This window comes from Prionailurus viverrinus, chromosome C1 (genome assembly GCF_022837055.1).
Source record: "Prionailurus viverrinus isolate Anna chromosome C1, UM_Priviv_1.0, whole genome shotgun sequence".
NCBI classification, from domain to species: Eukaryota; Metazoa; Chordata; class Mammalia; order Carnivora; family Felidae; genus Prionailurus; species Prionailurus viverrinus.
This window is the reverse complement of record NC_062568.1, coordinates 9,374,869-9,396,980: the sequence shown is the minus strand read 5'-3', so window position 1 is coordinate 9,396,980 and position 22,112 is coordinate 9,374,869. Positions and strand designations below refer to the sequence as shown.

At 43.3% G+C, this 22,112-nt stretch overlaps 1 protein-coding gene across 2 annotated transcripts in view; it reads right to left on the bottom strand.

Moving 5' to 3' along the window:
- AP1S3 (adaptor related protein complex 1 subunit sigma 3) overlaps positions 1-22,112 on the bottom strand; it is a 59,753-nt gene that overhangs the window by 10,135 nt on the left and 27,506 nt on the right. For both annotated transcript variants that reach the window (XR_007154743.1, XM_047870704.1), the window contains exons 2-3: positions 6,114-6,292; positions 3,863-3,971 (exon numbers count right to left, since the gene is read on the bottom strand). Coding sequence is in view for 1 of the 2 variants with exons in the window: in XM_047870704.1 (XP_047726660.1) it covers positions 3,863-3,971; positions 6,114-6,292 (288 nt within the window). In the remaining variant the exon portion in view is untranslated. The remainder of the gene's footprint in view (positions 1-3,862; positions 3,972-6,113; positions 6,293-22,112) is intronic.

Below are 22,112 nucleotides of genomic sequence, written 5' to 3'. Positions count from 1 at the left end.
TTCATTAACTAAATACTTTTGGATAGAGTCTAAGAAGAGCCTTCTCTTACTGAATTCTGTTCTAAAGTAAGTACAAAAAGTTTAAATTACATATAGCAAATGTATAAAACCATATATAAAATAATACAGTTTAAGGTACAACGACATAGCAATTGACAGTTTATAAAGTATTGTCGATCACACTGTCTCTTTGATCCCCAAAACAGCCCCATGAGATTAGCAAAGTAAATATTTCTGTTGACCTTTTGGAGTGTTATTTTCTTATCTGTGAAATTAGAGATCTATCACAAGCCCAATCACAGGTCTGGTTAGTGGGTGACTGGGCACCACTCACTCAGGACCTAGCAGGACTCAGAGCCTTCCTCCTCCTAGAAGAAAACTTCCTAAATCAAGATCAAGCCTCTTTGGCATAGCAACACCCATACCCTCTGAGCACATCAGCAAAAACTCACACCACAGCCTGTAATGGGAAAATACGGCAGGTGGCTAAATCCTCAAACAGACCTTTATCTACTCTAAGACTCTGGGGCATCTCTTCGTAGCCTCTGTAAATTGGGGTTAATGCTGTTTACGGAAGATTGAAAGATTAACTAGTTAATCCGTGTAAGTCTCCCTGGAATGGAAAAATGCTCAAAAAATACATAAGTTAGTAGCCAGAGAGTTTGATTGATCTGCCATAGGAAGGTAATATTTTCCACTGTTGTAAGAGAAACACAGTACAAAGTTTTCTCTTGGATAATATCAAGGGCAGAATTCAAGGAAACCTTCAGTATTAACAAAGAAAAAAAGAGTGCCAAAGAGAAATAGATTATTCCTGAGATGATGTCAATGAGAATCAGTACTGGTAGCCTTTGCTCATCACAGTTAATTAATAAGAACTGAACACCTACTGGGCACATAGCCTTGAATTGCTCTTAGCTGCTCTTAGCTTAATAAAAGATTCATTGAATTTTTTAGTGAATTAAATTTTGGTCCGTGGCAAAGACAGAGCTTCTAAAGGTACGCCACAATAGGATGAAAAATTAATGTTAGAGAAATGGGAATTCATTCGGATTCTCCTTATATCTTAACTGAGCTTAGCATTGGTGAAGGTGATTTAGATTGTCTTAAGAAAGCAACGTGTCGTGATAAGACTAAGACCGAGATTTAACCCCAATTCACGTTATCACAGTTGGGTAAATCTAGGAAAACATATAGTTCAAACCAGAGTGCAGAAATTAGGGGCAGAAGGTCCTAGGGAAGCCTGGGCCTCACAAAAACTCCTGCAGGCCTTTACAAAAGGCCAGGTCTGCAGTGGATTTCAAAATGTCAGGCTTCATTTGAATAATGGAAAGCATAGATTTAACTAATCTCAAGTTTGAAAACATGCTATTATATGTTTGCAAATCTCTCTTTAAAAAAAATGAAAACCCATGGGGGGAGGGGAAGGAGAAAAAAAAAAAGAGGTCAGAGAGGGAGAGAGCCAAAGCATAAGAGACTCTTAAAAACTGAGAACAAACTGAGGGTTGATGGGGGGTGGGAGGGAAAGGAGGGTGGGTGATGGGTATTGAGGAGGGCACCTGTTGGGATGAGCCCTGGGTGTTGTATGGAAACCAATTTGACAATAAATTTCACATATTGAAAAATAAATAAATAAATAAATAAATAAATAAATAAATAAATAAAAACAAACTTCGAGAAAACCTAAGAGGAAGAGAAGGAAAAATGGTCTGCCTGTCTTACTCTGTATACTGACCAACAACCTGAATCTCTGAAGCAACATTAAAGGTCATCTTCTAACATCATTTATAAAGGGAATAAAGGAGAGTCAAAAGGATACAGGGAGGGAGGGAGAGAAAATTCTTTCAAAAACCTTTCAAGTGCTCACGCTGGTGAAAATCGTTGCAAGAAATCTGATAAAACCCCAACCAGTACCGCACACGCTACTCATTCCATTGGACAGAGAACAAAATGTCTTGTGGAAGCAAACCCTCCCAACAACGCTTAATAAAAACCAGCGGGCAGGGGAATGGGGAAGAGAACATTACCGAGAGAAAACACTCCAAATCCAATGACTTAATTTCTTGAGACTGTGAACTGGATGACATGTTTCTGGAACATTTGCTAAAATCTGGCCCAGAGTTGCTTACACATGTTGAAAAATCAAACGACTGGGGCGCCTGGGTGGCGCAGTCGGTTAAGCGTCTGACTTCAGCCAGGTCACGATCTCGCGGTCTGGGAGTTCGAGCCCCGCGTCGGGCTCTGGGCTGATGGCTCAGAGCCTGGAGCCTGTTTCCGATTCTGTGTCTCCCTCTCTCTCTGCCCCTCCCCCATTCACGCTCTGTCTCTCTCTGTCCCAAAAATAAATAAACGTTGAAAAAAAAAATTTTTTAAAAAAAAGAAAAATCAAACGACTAAGTCCTAGGTCATGATCTCAAGAGATGTGCTGTTTGGGGGCCACACAAACCCTGCACAAGTTACGGGCAATACCGGGCTGTTCCATGTTGCTGGGGCACTGAGCACATCAGGGATAAAAAGAGAAAAGCGAGAAGGTCAGAGAAGTGGCCTGGGATGGATGTTTAGAAAGCTCACGTGCCAGGCTCCAATGTTTGGCTGTTACTCATTATAGACGATGGAAAGTGACTGAGGACGTCTGTCACCCTGGATCTGTGCATTGCAAGGAAGATGGCAACTGACAAGCCAGGAAAGGGAGGCAGAGATGAGTCCAGAGGCAGAAAGGGCCAGAGGTGAGGTCCCAATGAAAAGGAAAACTGCGATCCCAAGTAAACCTGTACCGGGTGGGAGTGGGAGCAAAGAGATGGACCGTAGTCCAATCGGAATAGACAAAGGCCGCCTTTAGCAAAGCGTGGAGAAAGAAGAAAGAAGGAAGCATTGGAGGATCCCGGGACACAATAGATTCAATCACAAGACAGAACAGGTTTGCAGAACGTGACTGTAGTTCTTGACGTGTTGAAGCTGAGATGGTTGTAAGAAGAAAACAAAAGACTGAGACGGCTGTGGGAAGCCCAGTGAAGACCGTCCTCAGCAGAGCGCAAGAGAGCCATAGGGTCATGGATTCTGGAAGCGACAGGCAGACATTCAAGGAGAGTAGAAAGGGCAGGGCGAGGAAGGGAGCTGGGGGCAGAAACCAAGGAGGGGCCTTTAGAAACGGGATGAGAATCAGAACTCGGGGCTGTGGCAAAATAAAGAGGCGTGGTGACGAGCAAGGATCCAGCACTGCAGGGAGGTGAGCAGGTGAAGATTTAAGAAGCATCACTGGTGTTGACCATTAGGAAGGGGCCGGCGGTAACTCTGTGATCTCCTTGGAGCAGGAAAGGTGGAACCCAAGCTCTAAGCGGCCCCAGAGCACATGGGTTCTGAGGACGCTGCCCCTTGTGTATGGAATCCTACTTGGCAATAAATGCATGGAGACTAAATAACAATAGGAAGGAAAGGGATTTGGGTTTTCTCTTGTTGATTTGTTTGGCATTTTTTTAACATATAAAGAATATAAAAGAACACTTGGAACGTAGTAAAAGAAGCTGGAGAGGGGATGGAAAAGTCAAAACAGAAGGGAGATGACAGTCAATGAAGAATGAGAAGGAAAAGATCGAGGAATCCTTCACCACTAAACTCCAGTTCATTGAACAGGGTCTCTAGTGCGGTTGTGGTCTGAAGACAGAGACACGGCCTGCCTCTTGAAAGCTGTGGGTCTTTTGTTTACAAAGAATCATGGGAAGTGGGGGAACGCCTCACATTCTGGACCCTGCACCCATGCAATTCATGCTTTAGACTTGAGAGGGAGAAGCAATGCAAGGAAAGATAGCACTGGTGTAAGAACTGAAATAGGGACTGATTCTGAATAGACGAGAACAACACTTACGTTTCCAAAGTATTTGTCCAGCAGCTCCACGTAACGATGCACAATCTCTAGCGTCAAGAGCTCATTGTCCTGATTTTCGACTGCGCAGCAAAAATATAAACTAGCATACCTTGGAGAGAAAAAAAGAAAGGAAGGAAGGAAGAAAGGAAGGAAGGAAGGAAGGAAGGAAGGAAGGAAAGAAAGAAAGAAAGAAAGAAAGAAAGAAAGAAAGAAAGAAAGAAAGAAAAGTAAAATATGATGACACATCAAATAACCTGAAGTTGGTGTTTTCCGCAGTGAATACACAAAGTTACCTCTTCTTCAGAGAGTCTCCCCCAACCATCCAAATCAAAAAAGGAAATCATCATTCACCACATCCAATATGTTCCCAAAATGTGAAATAGAATATGTAAAAACATGGTGGCCATTGGGTTCTTTCTGTTAATTATATGAAGACTCTCAACACCATTTTACCCCTGGGAAACAGTCCAGTGGGGACAGAGTCCTTGGCCCACTGGAATGGGGGTATGCTCACGCCCCTCTCCCGCTTGTGAACTGTCCTTTCTAAACTTCAACCCCCTGACCAGGGCTCTCGCCTCACACTGTGCTGCCCTCTTTCTGTATGTGTCCCGCCTTTAGTCTATCCAGTCTACCCTCTGCAACTCTTTCTTCTCCCTAAAATACTCTTCCCCATCCCGTTTGTGTGGATAACTGCCTACATCTCCCTTAGCTCTGAACTTGGATGTCATTTCCTCTGGGAAATCTCCAACCTCTCCGACCGGACCAGATGCCCTGCTATGCACTCCTGTGCCTCCCCCATCAGAGCACTGCCCGTTCAGTGGCCTGTCTCTGCCCCACGAGGTCAGTGGCTTCCCAAAGGCAGGTCCTCAGTCTGCCTTGCTCAGCATCATAAACCCAGGAGCTGCAAGTATCTGTTGAGAAAACTGCTAAAGCCTTTTCTTTATACAATGGTTTCAATTACAAATGAACTTAAAGTTTTAAAAAACCAGCAGGCAGAGAGTAAGGGCAAGCTTCCTATTGGCAAGTGCTTCCTGGGACTTTGCCTTACTGTCCCTGGGATGCTCATTTTAAGAGGCCTTCACTGACATCTCTCTGGATGCTAGTACTGAAAGCTTTAATCCTGGGACTCAGCAGCAGAAGCTTTGCCCAGGCACCTCCTGGTAACTGACTTCATTAAATATGGTCCACAAGGTCGCCTCTGTCGTTTCCTTTCAGGTTTTATAAACACCCCGTGCAAGAACCTTCCTAATGTGCATTTTCCTTCTGGGAGTGGCAGTGGGATGTTGGATGCAGGATCGGGTCAGCTGGGTTCTGGCCCTGGCTTAGGCATCAGTTATTTGGATCTTTATGGGCAAAAGTGCTTTACGTCTTAGGGCTTCAGTTTCCTCATCCATAAACTGAGGTCCCTTTCCAGTATGGTCTTGCTATGGCAAGCAGGTGCTATCAGGAGAGAATATATAGGCTTTAAAGCCAGAAAGATATGGGGGCACCTGGGTGGCTCAACTGATTAAGCCCCCGACTTTGGTTCACGTCATGATCTCATGATTCGTGAGTTTGAGCCCCGCATGGGGCTCTGAGCTGACAGTGCAGAGCCTTCTTGGGATTCTCTCTCTCCCTCTCTCTCTCTGCCTTTCCCCCACATATGCACCTATGCTCGCCCACTCGCGCACTCTCTCTCTCTCTCTCTCAAAAGAATAAATAAATAAACTTAAAAAAATAAAGCCTGGCTCTACCAACTGCCACTTAGTTACTGTGGCTGAAGACTAATTGATTACTTGCATTCTCTGTGGCTTCAGTTTCCTCATCTGCAAATACGAGTAATAATAACAGCCGTCCATCTCTCTATCACGTTAACCTGCATTTTTTTCCGCAGCATCTGTTATTAACAGAGGTTTTGTTTACCTGACCAATGAGTAAGCTCCAAGAGAGTGGCACTGAGCCCTGCCTGGTAGTTACTGCGCCCACAGCCATTAGAAGTGCTGGAAATACAATAGGTGCCCATAAGCTATTCCTTGAAGGCACTTGTATATTAGCCACATGTAGATTAAGTACCTAGAAGCCATCCTGGCACAGGGAGAGCCTCTCAATAAATGAGAATTCTTTTTTGTTAGTCTATGGGTATAAATATTTGGGCTCCAGCCTCCAAAACTTTCAGTCAATGATGGAATTGGTGTTGCAATCGAAAACGCCCAGTATTTAAAACAATCCAAAGCCATAATGAGAAAGGCAATTCTCATAAAGTTACTCACACCTTTTATAAACAAGTTTTAGTTCCTTCCAGTCAACAAAACTGCTTGTCCTCTGACCACGAGAGAGAACAAGCTGGACAATTTCCCGGGTGATCTTTTTCCTCTCTTTGTCAGGGAGAGTCGTGTACCATTTCTGCAGCCGTAATTTCCCCTGTCGACTGAAAAGCAATATGAAATGTATCTAGAACAAATAAAGCACAGAGAAAAACAGAGCTTTATCAGCTATGTCATTCTACATAGACACTGGAAATTAAACGGCAGGGCTTACAAAGGATGCTAGTTATGAACAAACGAAAAAATTCTCACCAGCGTGAAAACGATCTCATCTGCAAATTACATTTAACCCATTAAAGAATAAAGAAATGGGGACATTACAGACATGGCTTACTTATATTCGTGGGGAAAGATAGGATTTGTAAAAAGTACTCCCTTCTGGAGTCACAAATTTATTACACGGAGAAAAAGATACTGAGGAAGCATGTAACTCTTTTGAGAAAACAACAAAATCTTCCTTCCCAAGCCAAAAATAGTGTTAAAAAATGGCAGAAGAGTTTGCTCTAAAAATTACACCCCGGTTGCCCATCACAACTACAGCAATGTAATGATAGTAGAGAAAAAAAAAAGGGGAGAGAAGGGAAGGAGGATAAAGAGCGAGAAAGAAAGAAAGGGACAACATTGTCTTTTTTTTTTTAATAAAAATTGTATACATTTAAGGTGTACAACATGATTTTATATCCATGTCTATAGTGAAGTGATTGCTATAGTCCAGCTAATCAACATTTCACCTGCTCACATGGTTACCATTTTGTGTGTATGACGACAGACCCTGAAATCTACTCCCTTAGCAAACTCCCAGTATTCAGCCCAGCATTATTAACTATCGTCGTCATCGTGAAGAGCAGATCTCTAGACTTGCTCATCTTACAGCTGCAACTTTGTACTCTTCAACCAACATCTCCTTGTTTCCCCCATTTCCCCACCCCTGGTGACCACTGTTCTAGTCTATATGCCTCTATGAGTTTAACTTTTTAGATTCCACATGTAAGTGAGATCATGCAGTATTTCTATTTCTATGCCTGGCTTATTTCACTGAGCAAGGTTCATCCAAGATATCACAAATGCCAGGATTTCTTTCTTTTTTTTATAACTGAAAATATTCTATTATTACCCACCCTCCCACACAAACACACATAAACACACACATATATACCACATTTTCTTTATCCATTCATCTATCAATGGACGCTTAGGTTGCTTCCATATCTTGGTTGTTGCAAATAATGTTGCAATGAACTTGGACTGCAGGTATCCCTTTAAGATACTGACTTAATTTCCTTTGGAAATATACCCAGAAGTGAGATTGCTGGATCATATAGTAGTTCTATTTTTAATTCTTTGAGGAACCTCCATACTGTTTTCCATAATGGCTACACCAGTTTGCATTCCCACCAACAGTGTACAAGGGTTCCCTTTTCTCCACATTTTCACCAACACTGTTATCTTTTGTTTTCTTGAGAACAGACATTCTAATCAGTGTGGAGTGATCTCCTCTCGTGGTTTTGATTTGTATTTCCCTGATGATTAATGATGTTGAGCATCTTTTCATATACCTGTTAGCCATCTGTGTATCTTCTTTGAAGAAGTATCTGTTCAAGGCCTTTGCCCATTTTTAAATCAGGATATTTATTTTCTTGCTATTGACTTCAGTTTCTTATATTTTTTGGATATTAACCTCTTAACAGATATATGGTTTCCAAATATTTTCTTCCAGTCCTCGGCTGTCTCTTCACTCTGTTGATTGTTTGCTTTGCAGTGAAAAAGCTATTTAGTTTAATGTAACCTCATTTGTCTGTTTTTGCTTTTGTTGCCCTTGCTTTCGGGGCAATATCCAAAATATCACTGCTCAGACCAATGTCATGAAGCTTTCTCTCTATGCTTTCTTCTAGTAGTTTTACAGTTTTAGATCTTAACATTTAAGTCTTCATCCATTTTGAGTTGATTTTTTTATATTAAATATAATTTATTGTCAAATTGTTTTCCATACAACATGAGTTGATTTTTTAAAATGGAGTGAGATAAGGTCCAATTTCATTCTTTTCCACATGGGTAACCAGTTTTCTGAGCATCACTTATCGAGAGATTGTCCGTTTCCCATTGTGTGTTCTTGGCACCTTTGTTGAAGATCAAACTAAGTTTGTTTGGTTTTTTTAAGCTTATTTATTTATTTTGAGAGACATAGAAAGTGTGAGTGGCGGGGGGGGGGGGGAGAGAGAGAGAGAGAGAGAGAGAGAGAGAGAGAGAATCCCAAACAGGCTCAACATTGTCAGTGCAGAACCCAACAGGGGGCTCAATCCCATGAACCAAGAGATCATGACCTGAGCTAAAATCAAGAGTCAGATGCTCAACCAACTGAGCCACCCAAGTGCCCCTCAAACTAAGTCTTACATATAAGCTCTTTACTCCACTTTGTGGGTAACTTGGCTGAGAGCTTTAGAATCAACCATCTCAAGTAACAATTGTCTTTGTCACCACAATAGACTGTTAACAGTTTAGTGTGTTGGCCACGTTAGGAAGCAACCTAATCTTGATTTTCAGTGAAGTTTCAAAGTCTGCATTTTAAATAAATGCCCACATTTCAATGAATTTTAAAAGTTTTAAATAACTAGAAAACACCATAACGTGTAGAAATTTACTTTGCTACCTTGGAGGTATAGTTACTATGCTTCCTGGAAATTGTCACATGGTATATAATCTTTATCTGATGGGAGATGACGTTTTCTCCATGTACTATATGAGACGAAGTTTAGAATCATAATTTATCATGTTTTTTGCTTTATCCTTTTTTGATAAAATTCATTGTGGAGGTTAATTGTGTCAGGGAGGGAAGAACAATATATACTAGAAACCAAAATTCTTATAATTTTAAAGAATTTTTATAAATAAAATATTCACCTTCTCTTATTGAAGGGGTTTGGCTCTGAATGTCAGGGCATAAGTCATAAAAACTCACTAGGTGGTGATATCTGAGGACCAAAAGAAACCAGGCTCTTTCCCCAGAGCTCCTCCTGCCCCCAGCCTATAGAATTTGAGGTCTTCTTTTTTTTTTTTTTTTTCAACGTTTATTTATTTTTGGGACAGAGAGAGACAGAGCATGAACGGGGGAGGGGCAGACAGAGAGGGAGACACAGAATCGGAAACAGGCTCCAGGCTCTGAGCCATCAGCCCAGAGCCCGACGCGGGGCTCGAACTCCCGGACCGCGAGATCGTGACCTGGCTGAAGTCAGACGCTTAACCGACTGCGCCACCCAGGCGCCCCGAGGTCTTCTTAATAAGGTTATATTCTGTCTTACAAAGAAAACATCTCTGAAAACAAGGACTTGAGGACCACGACATCACAAGTGAGGAGAAAGCAAATGTAAAAGCCCTCCTCATCTAGCAACTTTAAGAAAAATCATCCTCAGGATGTTGGGTGGGAGGATGGGCTAAATGGGTGAAGTACATTAAGAAGGGCACTTGTTGGGATGAGCACTGAGTGTTATACGTAAGTGACGTGTCACTAAATTCTATTCCTGAAATCATTATTACACTATATGTTAACTAACTTGGATTTGAATTAAAAAAAAAAGTCACCCTCAGTCTGGAGTTTTAAATATCTGTTGAGAACACAGCCTTTTCTTTTTTTTTTAATTTTTTTTTAATGTTTATTTATTTTTGAGACAGAAAGAGACAGAGCATGAATGGGGGAGGGTCAGAGAGAGAGGGAGACACAGAATCTGAAGCAGGCTCCAGGCTCTGAGCTGTCAGCACAGAGCCCGACACGGGGCTCGAACTCACGGACCGCGAGATCATGACCTGAGCGGAAGTCGGACGCTCAACCGACTGAGCCACCCAGGCGCCCCGAACACAGCTTTTTCTATCAACACAGGTATAAATAACTCCATAATGGAACACCGTTACCGTTTTCTAAGAATTAACCTGAGAAAGATATTTTTACTTCCAAGAAGAGATCATAGTAAAAGTGACATTCTAAAAGGGCAAAGTTGAATGGTGACAGAATCATAAAACCTCAGCATCTTGAGAACAAGACTCAGCTGTGGGTCACCACCAATGGAAAAATCTATTCAATCCAATGTCTAGAAAATGGTCAGACCCTCACTAGAGAAATGAAATCCACACATTTTGTTAGTGTTCACTTTGCATTTCCCGTCAGAAAATTCTTTTCCTCCCATCTGTTACCATTTACACCAATTTTCCCTGATTTTTATCCAGAGAGTATATTAAAACACAATATCACACTATCCCAGGAGTAATAGCTAACCCTTCACATATTTGAAGATGCCTTTTGGTCTACCATAAATCTTTTTCCTTCCAGAAGAAATAAGTCTGGTTTCATGTTGTCTTCATATTGGTTCTATTTGCAGATCTCGAAATCACTCTTGTGATTCCTCCAAGATTTCCCCATAGGCTAAATGTTACTTTTAACTGGGGGCGCTCAGATCTATGTCCAAAGTTCCACTGAGAGGCTGGAACTAGGTCTGAGTTTAACTGTGGATTCCCTTCTAGTTCTTCTACGTTGCAACATTCCCTCAAGATTGGGTGCCTGCCTTTGTTTTATCTTTGAGAGAGGAAGAGAGAGAGAGATAGAGAGAGAGAGGGAATATGAGCGGAGGAGGAGCAAAGGGAGAGAGAGAAAGAGAGAATCTCAAACAGGCTCCATGCCCAGCAGAGCCCAACTCAGGGCTCGATCTCATGACTATGATATCATGACCTGAGCTGAAATCAAGAGTCAGATGCGGGGCGCCTAGGTAGCTCAGTCGGTTGAGCATCCAACTTTGGCTCAGATCATAATCTCACAGTTTGTGAGTTCAAGCCCCGTGATGGGCTCTGTGCTGACAGCTCAGAGTCCGGAGCCTGCTTCGGATTCTGGATGCCCTGTCTCCCTCTCTCTCTGTCCCTCCCCCACTCACACTCCGTCTCTTTCTCCTTCAAAAATAAATAAACATTAAATAACTTGAGTCGAATGCCACCCAGGAGCCCCTGCCGGCCTTCTTAAACATGGATCACCGATGTAGGACAATGAACAAAGAGCAACTCCTTACTCTAACCATGAGTTCGAAGAGAAGGATGATTAGGAACGTGATACACACATCTATAAAGCCCGTATAAAATACAGAAATGCGTTCCAAATTCAAAAGAAGCAACGAATTGATTCAAGTTTATCCCATAATTGCACTGCATAAGGCAGTGTTGAGAGGTTTAGTCCTCTCAAGTTCTGCTCTGAAACGAAACATGGCTTGTGTTGCGGTGTCTGGTGTCTATCACACCCCAGAGTTAATGGTCTCGCTTGAGAGAACCGGCAGAATGAGCTGTATGAGCTGTGGTGACGCACAAGAGTTCGTCACCTCCCGCAATTAATTTTGTCCAATTTATCAGTCTAGTCATTCAAGGCCTATTTGAATAATAGGCTTCAAGAGGTTAATCAAATACCTTCATTGATTAGCATTAGCTTGAGAGCAGGAAAAAGAGCAGCTGGAAGGGTTTTTTCCAATATTTACAAAGAGCCAACTGACATTTCAGTTAATGTCATAAACAAACTTCATCTGACTTCAGAATACAATACCCAGACATTAATACTGCTGAGACAAAAAGAGTAATGGAGAGGCAGACTGATAATACTCTTTCGGAAAACGCCAACTCCAGAAATAACCACACAATCCAATGAAGTGTGTTGAGCAACGTTGACTTCCTACATTTGGCCCAAATATCTTGGCGGGTGGCCATTTTGCTTCACCAAGATCTCTCATCCCTACCCCAGAAGCCCTTCTGAGGGGTCTGGTTCTGTCCCAAACGATCCTTTAAATCCAAACATGTCAGGTTAATCCAAGAATGCCCGGTCCTCAGAGTGTCCACTGGTATAATCCTCGACCTGATGGAAGATAGCCCTAATTTCTCACTTTGACCCAGAATGCAAACTGCTCTGGGCACTTTCTTAATTTTATTTCTGAAGTATGTCCAGGGAGGCACCATTTGGCCTTTTAAGGATGCGCCAAGCAGACCAGCACCGAACTATTTAGTCTGCTGTTCTGAGCCACTGTTAGCATTTTCCTTCTAGTCGAAGATAAAAGGCGAAAGCATCCGATAGCAGCTTTAGTTCTTAATGTCTTCAAATCTCCCTGCTCTTGACCTGAACCCATGGAGTAGACTCAAAACTAGCTTCTAAGGAGAGAGGTCTCCAGGAACCTCTTCCTACCTCCAACACCGTTACCCCAGGCTAGCCTGTATTTCAGGATCTGAGCTGCAAATATAAATACACAGAATACGCTCCTTTCCTCCAATTCCACCAACTTGATAGGCCCTCTAGTGCCCTGTATCCCATGATGCCTCACTTAAACAACACTATTGCTACAGTCCTTGCCTCCTTAGCCTCATTCCCAACTTCGGCAGCCACTCTACAAACTCCTAGCCCAGATCAGCCCATCCACTCTCCTCTCTGCTTCCCTGCTGAAGCATCAGGCACTCCCGATCATAGAAAAATCAGAGGACTTTGCAGACTGGTACTACTTTAGATGTATGAAGGTCCGGCTCAGTGAACTCCCCAGTGTTATTTGGCAACTCTCCATCCACCTCTTCATATAAAGGGTTGCTAGGCAACTCCCCCTTCCATTTCTCAAGGGGGTTATTGCAAGTCACCCTAATGCCCCTCCTATTCCCTACTTCCACCATTACTCCCTGACTCTGGGAAGATAAAAGTCGAGAGGATAAAAACCATTCTGTAGGGTTTCCTTAGCTCTCCCGCCCCCAACACACCTGTATACTCACATGCACAAACTCGGTCACCCTCCACCCCTGCCAACTTATTTTCTCCCTGGGTCAGAGGACACGACATCATCTTCTGCCCTGGCTTTCAACCCTCACCGATGTCTTCAGGAGTGTGGATCCGTCATTCTGACACTGGCCCTCCCTTCTGAGACACGTTACACGTAGATATTGAGTAATTCCAAGTTCCCTCTCATGTTTAAAAAAAAAACAGTGATCCTCTGGGCACCTGGGTAGCTCAGTCGGTTAAGTGTCCAACTTCAGCTCAGGTCATGATCTCACAGTTCGTGGGTTCCAGCCCCGCATGGGGCTCTGTGCTGACAGCTCAGGGCCCGGAGCCTGTTTTTGGATTCTGTGTCTCCCTGTCTCTGCTGCTACCCCCTCACCCCTGCCGCCTTTCTCTCTCTCAAAAATAAATAAACATTACCAAAAAAAATTAAAAACACAGTGGTCCACTCTGGAATCCCAACCTGGACTCAGCAGTCAGTGTCAAGAGTCCAGAAAGTGCCCATACCTTCTGGCCCAATAAGCCTACTGTTTAAATCTATATTAAGGATGTGCCTTAAAATGCAGATAAGTATTTAGGTCCTAATGCTTACTGTAGTTCTTTATAGAAACACACACATACATACAAAACAAATACAACTATAAACTACCTAAATTAGCAATAATAGAGAAATTTTTAAGTGGTATTTGTTAAATGATTTCAGTAAGTGAGACTGTCTATAGTACAATGTCAAGCTTAAAAAAGGAATATAAGATAGTACATGAAGTATTATAGCAACAATCTCAAACTATACTCACATAGAAATTATATAAAGACACTAAATGGCTCATAGTGTTTATCCTGGAAGAGTGGAATTCTAAATGCTGTTTTCTGCTTTGTACTCGCCTGGAATTTCCCAAATTCATACGCGTGATTTTATAATTAGAAAAAAAAATGCATAATGCAAAGAATATTAGCAAATTCAATAAAAATCAGTCAGCATTCTATCTGGCGGCCAAACACTACATAAATGTCAAGGTGATTGCAACAAATACAACTATACCTCAAGGAGACCGTATTCTACTCAAGAGACCCTGCAGTACTATGTAATCAGACAAGTGGGGCTCACAGCTGGTGTCCTGGCCACACAACTTTACAAGCATAAGGACAAGGATGGTAGGGAAGGAATATGCGAAATGATCATTGTTGCCATACTGACATGGGGGGCCCTGATAGCTATTTTTCTCTAATTTCAAAACAATGCTATTTAACTCTGACAATGAAATGAAGAAAGGAAGAGGGAGAAAACTGGACCTACAGGTTAAGCTTTGCTCACACGAATGAGAATATTGCTTTTACGACAGGCTGACAAACTCAGTGGACCCAACCAGCATTTGTTTTATGTATGTATGTATGTATGTATGTATGTATGTTAAATATAATTATAGGCAAGTTAGCTAACATACAGTGTATACAGTGTGCCCTTGGCTTTGGGAATATATTCCCATAATTCCTCACATACAACACCCAGTGCTCACCCCAACAAATGTCCTCCTCAATGCCCATCACCCATTTTCCCATTCCCCCTGCCTCCCTCATCAACCCTCAGTTTGTTCTCTGTATTTAAGAGTCTCTTAATACAAAGGTTTGCCTCCATCGTTGTTTGAAGTCTTCCCCCCCCGCTCACCTTCCCTTCCACCATGGTCTTCTGTTAAGTTTCTCAAATTCCACATATGAGTGAAAACATATGATATCTGTCTTTCTCTGACTGACTTATTTCACTTAGCATAATAGCTTCCAGTTCCATCCACACTGCTGCAAATGGCCAGATTTCATTCTTTCTCATTGCCGAGTAATATTCCATTGTATATATAAACCACATCTTCTTTATCCATTCATCAGTTGATGGACATTTGGACTCTTTCCAAACTTTGGCTATTGTTGAAAGTGCTGCTATAAACACTGGGGTACACGTGCCCCAATGAATCGGCACTCCTGTATCCTTTGGATAAACTCCTGGTAGTGCTATTGCTGGGTCATACGGTAGATCTATTTTTAATTTTTTTAGGAACCTCCAGACTGTTTTCCAGAGCGACTGCATCAGTTTGCATTCCCACCAACAGTGCAAGAGGGTTCCCATTTCTCCACATGCTCACCAGCATCTGTTGTTTCCTAAGTTGTTCATTTTCGCCACTCTGACCAGTGTGAGGTGGCATCTCACTGTGGTTTTGATTTGTATTTCCCCTGATGATGCGTGATGTTGAGCATCTTTTCATGTGTCTGTTCACCATCCGGATGTCTGCTTTGGAGAAGTGTCTATTCATGTCTTCTGCCCATTTCTTCACTGGATTATTTGTTTTTCAGGTGTTGAGTTTGGTAAGTTCTTTATAGATTTTGGATACTAACCTTTTATACGATGTCATTTGCAAATAACTTCTCCCATTCCATCGGTTGCCTTTTACTTTTGTTGCTTGTTTCCTTTGCTGTACAGAAGCTTTTGATCTTGATGAGGTCCCAATAGTTCATTTTTGCTTTTGTTTCCCTTGCCTTAGGAGACATGTCAGGCAAGAAATTGCTGCAGCTGAGGTCAAAGAGGTTGTTTGTTGCCTGTTTTCTCCTCTGGGTTTTGATGGTTTCCTGTCTCACACTTAGGTCTTTCATCAATTTTGAGTTTATTTTTGTGTCTGGTGTAAGAAAGTGGTCCAGTTTCATTTTTCTGCACGTCGCTGTCCAGTTCTCCCAGCACCATTTGCTAAAGAGACTGTCTTTTTTTTCCACTGGATACTCTGTCCTGCTTTGTCAAAGATTAGTTGGCCACACATTTGTGGGTCCAATTCCAGGTTCTCTATTCTACTCCACTGGCCTATGTGTCTGTTTTTGTGCCAATACCATCCTGTCTTGATGATTACAGCTTTGTAGTACTGGTTAAGGTCCAGGACCGTGATAATTCCAGTTTTGGTTTCCTTTTCGACATTACTTTGGCTATTTGGGGTCTTTTGTGGTTGCTTGTGGGGTCTTTGGGATTGTTTGTTCCCAATCAGTATATTTTTAATGAAAAAGGACAGAACAGAACATAGCAGAGCCACCACATATCTTAAAGGTCTGTGGTTCAAGAAACTTGTTCCTATTGTGTATACTTATACTGAGTAGTCGTGTAAAGTACATTTCTTGCTATTGGTTGTGGCTAAAAGAGGGACAGGAGGAGAAGGAGGAGGAGGAGGAGGAAATGGAGGAGGAGACAAATACAAAGACACTGAGCCTAGTGAAAAGGTTGTCCACTGAAGGTAAAAACATAAGGAAAAAATATTTTTATGCGAGGCTAGTCAGTAAGGGAATGTTAACATAAAAATAGCCCTTTATTCATCATTAATATTTTAAGCTCTTAGAGAATGCGGGGTACCAGAAAGAATACTCACATACAAATATTTTTTTTCCCCATGGGAATGCAAGCTGGTGCAGCCACTCTGGAAAACAGTATGGAGGTTCCTCAAAAAACTAAAAATAGAACTACCCTACATCCTACAGCAATTGCACTACTAGGCATTTATCCGTGGGAGACAGGTGTGCTGTTTCGAAGGGACACATGCACCCCCATGTTTATAGCAGCACTAGCAACAATAGCCAAAGTATGGCAAGAGCCCAAATGTCCATCGATGGATGAATGGATCAAGAAGATGTGGGATATACATACAATGGAGTGTTACTCGGCAATCAAAAAGAATGAAACCTTGCCATTTGCAACTACACGGATGAAACTGGAGGGTATTATGCTAAATGAAATCAGTCAGTCAGAGAAAGACAAAAATCACATGACTTCACTCCTATAAGGACTTTAAGAGACAAAACAGATGAACATAAGGGAAGGGAAAGAAAAATAATATAAAAACAGGGAGGGGGACAAAACAGAAGAGACTCATACATATGGAGAACAAACTGAGGGTTACTGGAGGGGTCGTGGGAGGGGGGATGGGCTACATGGGGAAGGGGCACTAAGGAATCCACTCCTGGAATCATTGTTGCACTAGATGCTAACTAATTTGGATATACATTTTATTTTATTTTATTTTATTTTATTTTATTTTATTTTATTTTATTTTTCAATGTTTATTTATTTATTTGGGACAGAGAGAGACAGAGCATGAACGGGGGAGGGGCAGAGAGAGAGGGAGACACAGAATCGGAAACAGGCTCCAGGCTCTGAGCCATCAGCCCAGAGCCCGACGCGGGGCTCGAACTCCCGGACCGAGAGATCATGACCTGGCTGAAGTCGGACGCTTAGCCGACTGCGCCACCCAGGCGCCCCTGGATATACATTTTAAAAAATAAAATTATTTAAAAAAATTAAAATTAAAAAAATTTTTTTCTTTTCCCTAAATATGAGAAGCAGCCATTTGGAGTGGATCTCTGGGTGTAGCAACCATGATATCGCAAACAGTGAGAAAGCCGACTTTTGATAAGAGCAGCATAAGGTCAAATAACTAAGTCCGCTTGTGACAACAGGAAGATGCCCTCTTTGGAGTAGGAGTGAACTCAAACTTCTTTTTTCTTAATGCAGACAAACTAAAACAGCAGGTAAAATGGAGGGAAATGCCTCACTCCGCCGTGGGTGTGACTCTGCCCTTAGAACAAATAGAAAAAGAAAACAAACCACTGGACACAGTAAGAAAGCAAGGAGGAAAGATCAGTTGGCAGGTTTCTTCCCGAATTATGTCCAGTTCCATTCTGTGCCCATAACAGGGACTCAATACCTATCGGTGGGACTGTTGGATTTTGAGAAACGGCAACTAGTCCTGTAGTAATATTCTGAGAACCGAGTTTTCTTAAGGCTTAGAGAACATTATGGTTTTCTCGAGCGGACCTTTTAAAAGCCTGGGGTTTCATGGGGCATCGTAAGTTTACAACTGGAATCACTCTTCTCCAGATGCAATACATGCGTCTAGGATTTGTATCTTCCAGGAATTCTGGCAGCTTTTCCCGACTGGTTTAGTAGTCCTCTGGTCCAAAGAGCTTAACAGCATCCACAAACAGAGAGATCCAGCTACTGTTCTAGATCAATTATAACCACGTTACACACAACGGGTCTGGGCACTCATTCCTTCAGAGCTGCCGCCTCTGAAGCATCAGAGGGGCTTCTGGAAGGTGGGACGGGACATCCACGGTTTCTTTACCAGCCCCATGCGTTCCCCTCCTCAAAAGGGCTCCAGCCACACACAGCTCCCTCTTCTAGAAGCCCAGCAATCTTCTCTCTCTCTCCACAAAGGTCATTTGCTTAGCTCTTTACTGAGGTGCCCTTTTTATAGATTTTACCAGCACACCCTGAGTGGCAATAAGATTGCTAGACTACGCTTTCCCAAAAGCTACATCGTGCTTTCAGGATAAAGGTTCACTGACAATCTGTCAGTCCTCCAGCTTAGTGACCCTTTGGCAATTTGTTACATGCCAGAAATTAAAACTGTACTTCTTTTTTTTTTTAATTTTTTTTTCAACGTTTATTTATTTTTGGGACAGAGAGAGACAGAGCATGAACGGGGGAGGGGCAGAGAGAGAGGGAGACACAGAATCGGAAACAGGCTCCAGGCTCTGAGCCATCAGCCCAGAGCCCGACGCGGGGCTCGAACTCCCGGACCGCGAGATCGTGACCTGGCTGAAGTCGGACGCTTAACCGACTGCGCCACCCAGGTGCCCCTGTACTTCTTTTTTTAAGTATATTTATTTATTTATTTAGAGAGAGAGAGAGACCGCATGCATGCAAGTGGGGGAGTAGCAGAGAGAGAGGGAGTGAGAGAATCCCAGGCAGGCTCCGTGCTCTCAGCACGGAGCCCAACATGGGGTTCGATCTCACAAACCACGAGATCTTGACCTGAGTTGAAATCAAGCATCAGACACTTAACCGACTGAGCTACCTGGGCACCCCAAAATTTTACTTCTTTAAAACTTGTTGGGGCGCCTGGGTGGCTTGGTCGTTGAGCGTCTGACTTTGGCTCAAGTCATGATCTTGGGGTCGTGGGTTCGAGCCCTGCACGGGGCTCTCGGCTGTCAGCACAGAGCCCACTTCAGATCCTCTCTCCCCTTCCCTCTCTGCCCCTCCCCCACTCATCCCCTTCCCCTCTCCCTCTCTCAAAAATAAGTAAACATCTAAAAAACAAATAAATAAAACTTGTGACCTGTCATCCAACCAAAACCATGTGTCTCAGCCACTGTTGGGGATCACATCCTACGTATGCTGTGCATTTACGGCTCGGCCAGCCCAAATTTGATTAAGGGCATTTATCACCAGGCCGAGCCTCCGGGGGCTGCAACGATAACACACGTATCAACCACAGTGCAGAGTCTAGCACAGAGTAAACTCTCAATAAGTCTTGCTATTGCCATAAATCACCCAGGAGTCAGCTCTACCCGCTGATATTGCCATTGGTTTTCACTGGGGCCAAAAATTCTCTGCTCCCTCCTTTAGAATCACTGCTACCCCATCTATTTTCCCTCCTTGGTCCCCACGTTGATATGGAGAGTCTCTGCCAGGCACCCACAAAGGCATTCTGCTGATTCCTGGCGTCATGATAAACCATCCAGTTTCTAGCTGACTTGCTACCTCGTCTCCTTAATTAACCTGCCTAATGCTTAATCATGAGTTTGCCCCAAAGACAGCCCAAACTTGCATGTAAATCCTTCAGAGCTCCTTTCTTTCTGGAGACCGATGGTCTTCTGATCGTGTATCTACCCATTCTCTCCAAGTTCTATGTAAGGTGTTTACTTTAGGGTTCCCCATTTCTTCGTGTGTGTGTGTGTGTGTGTGTGTGTCTCCAGTTTCCTTTTCTACACCCGAGTAATGGCAGCCCATGTTGTAAAAAAAACCCTTTTTTAACATTTTTTATTTTATGTTTTGAGAGACAGAGCGTGAGCAGGGGAGGGACAGAGAGAGAGGGAGACATAGAATCCGAAGCAGGCTCCGGGGTCCCAGATGTCAGCACAGAGCCCGACGCGGGCCTCGAACCTACGAACTGTGAGATCGTGACCTGAGACGAAGTCAGATGCTCAACTGACCGAGCCACCCAGGGGCCCCTGGCGATTCATGTTTTAATTATTAGTGTTTGCCTTCTCTCCTAGCTCTTTGTTTGAAAGGCAGGGCTCCTCTGTGCCGGGTAGTCACAGGGGCAGACTGGGTTAGCAAGAACCGTGTGGCACTGAGTCAGCCATCCGTTCCCCTCTCCAGGCCCCGTGTCTTCACCTAGGGAACAGGAGAGCAGGGTCACATATTCAAATACCTTTCAAGGGCTGGGCAGAGGCAGGTAACATTTTAAACAAAGGTAAAGGTTCAGGGTAACATAAGAGGGGGTGGAGGAAACAGAGTGAAACTGGAAATCACACATTCCGACGAAAGGGACAGGCATAACTCAGCCATACGAAAGTATTGCCAAGAAAAACTATGAGCCAGTCTCACTGGGTCTTCAGATTTTCTCTTTTCCAAAAGAAGCCCGAAATCTGGGTGATTATGGAAAATACCGTGATTATTTTAACATTGGCGATTAATAATCATAATTCTAAGAAAATACTATATAAGCTGAGCAAAGCAGACTGTGAGTGGCTGCAGTCTCGAATGGCATTCAGGCCGCAGGCCTCATGTGACACTGTTGAATGAGGGGACAGCTCAAGTCACGAATGTCGTTCCATAGCATGTGTGCCCTCAATCGATTTCCCTTTCCTTGCGATTTCTGAATCTGTCTGTTTGAGGAGGTGGCCCTCCGACCCGACAGTCTTGCTCCCACATCTCAGCCTAATAATACTGTCAAATCCATTCTGAATCAGAATCTCCTATGAACTTAATTCATCAAATTATACAGGCTTCTTTTCTGCAAGATTTCCAGTTCTGGTTTCTGTCTCCACAATAAAAGAAGATGAAATTTACACGGAAAGTCAAATCTACACAATCTCAGAATCTCATTTGGGGCTGGCAGTGCTAGCCTTTTCCTGGAAACAAAATATTGAAAAGCGGCCACGTTGGCCAACATCTTTCGATTCTTTTCCCAATCCTTGCACACCATCTGGTGGCAGAATGGTCTGCTTATGACAAGTGACATGCTCGGTGAAGAAGGCGAACGGGGTGAGGAGGAGAGAGGAAGAGCAGAATGAGAGGGACAGCCAGAGAAAAGGCAAAAGGAATGAGATAGAAACAAAAGTCACCAGTCAGCCGCGAATTAAAGGATTCACTGCTGAGAACTAGCTGGGGACCATTTATGTAGGACTTTAAAGATCCTTCTGTGAAGAAAATTCCTCATAAGACTGTCTGGTATCCACCCACCTGTACTGAGCAGTAGTGTTTACTGGGGGGGAAGGATGGAAGGATGGCTGGCTGGGGAGCAGCATTAGAAGACGGAACAAGTAACCTATTGGGGGTAGACTGCATCACCCCAAAATTCATATGTTGAGGTCCTGACCCCCAGTAGCTCAGAATGTGATCTTGGTCACTGCAGATGTAACGAGTTAAGATGAGGTCGTATTGAAGAGGGTGAGCCTCTTCTCCAACACGATAGGCACCATTCTAAAAAAGGCGGGGGGGGGGGGATTTGGACATAGGCACGCACACAAAGAGCATGCCGGGGCGGGGGGGGGGGGGGGAATGGAGGCAGAGGCGGGAGTGATACAGCAGAGACCAAGAGTGCCAAGGATGGCCAGCAACCCCCCAGAAGCTAGGAGAGAAGTGTGGGACAGATTCTCTCTGGGCCCCCAGAAGGAACCAGCTTTGCGGAAACCTTGATCTTCGGACTTCTAGCCTCCAGAACTTAGAGGTGATAAATTTCTCTTGTGTAGGCCCCTCAGTCTGTGGTACTTGATTACAGCAGCTTCTCTGTGGCTTTGAATTTTATGTCTTCTTTTTTAATCTCAAAAAGCACGACTGCTGTTTTCTACGCCATTATAATGCCTATCCTAAAACCACATCATCTACATTCCAGAGATAAAGTTGGCAGATTCCACTCAACTTTGCAAATATTTATTCAGTGTCTACCACAGTGAGGTATTTTAAATGAAATAATCGCTCATTCCTGGACGCACGAAATGCTGACGTTAGCAAGGACAACACAGCTGGGCTGGGGAAAACCTTCTCCTCTGAATTTGAGGAAATGCAGACCCAGAGAGCTAGGGGGCTGGACCCTCAGTTGGGTAGCTACTGAGCAGCAGAGTTAAAATGATCTCCTGTCTCCCC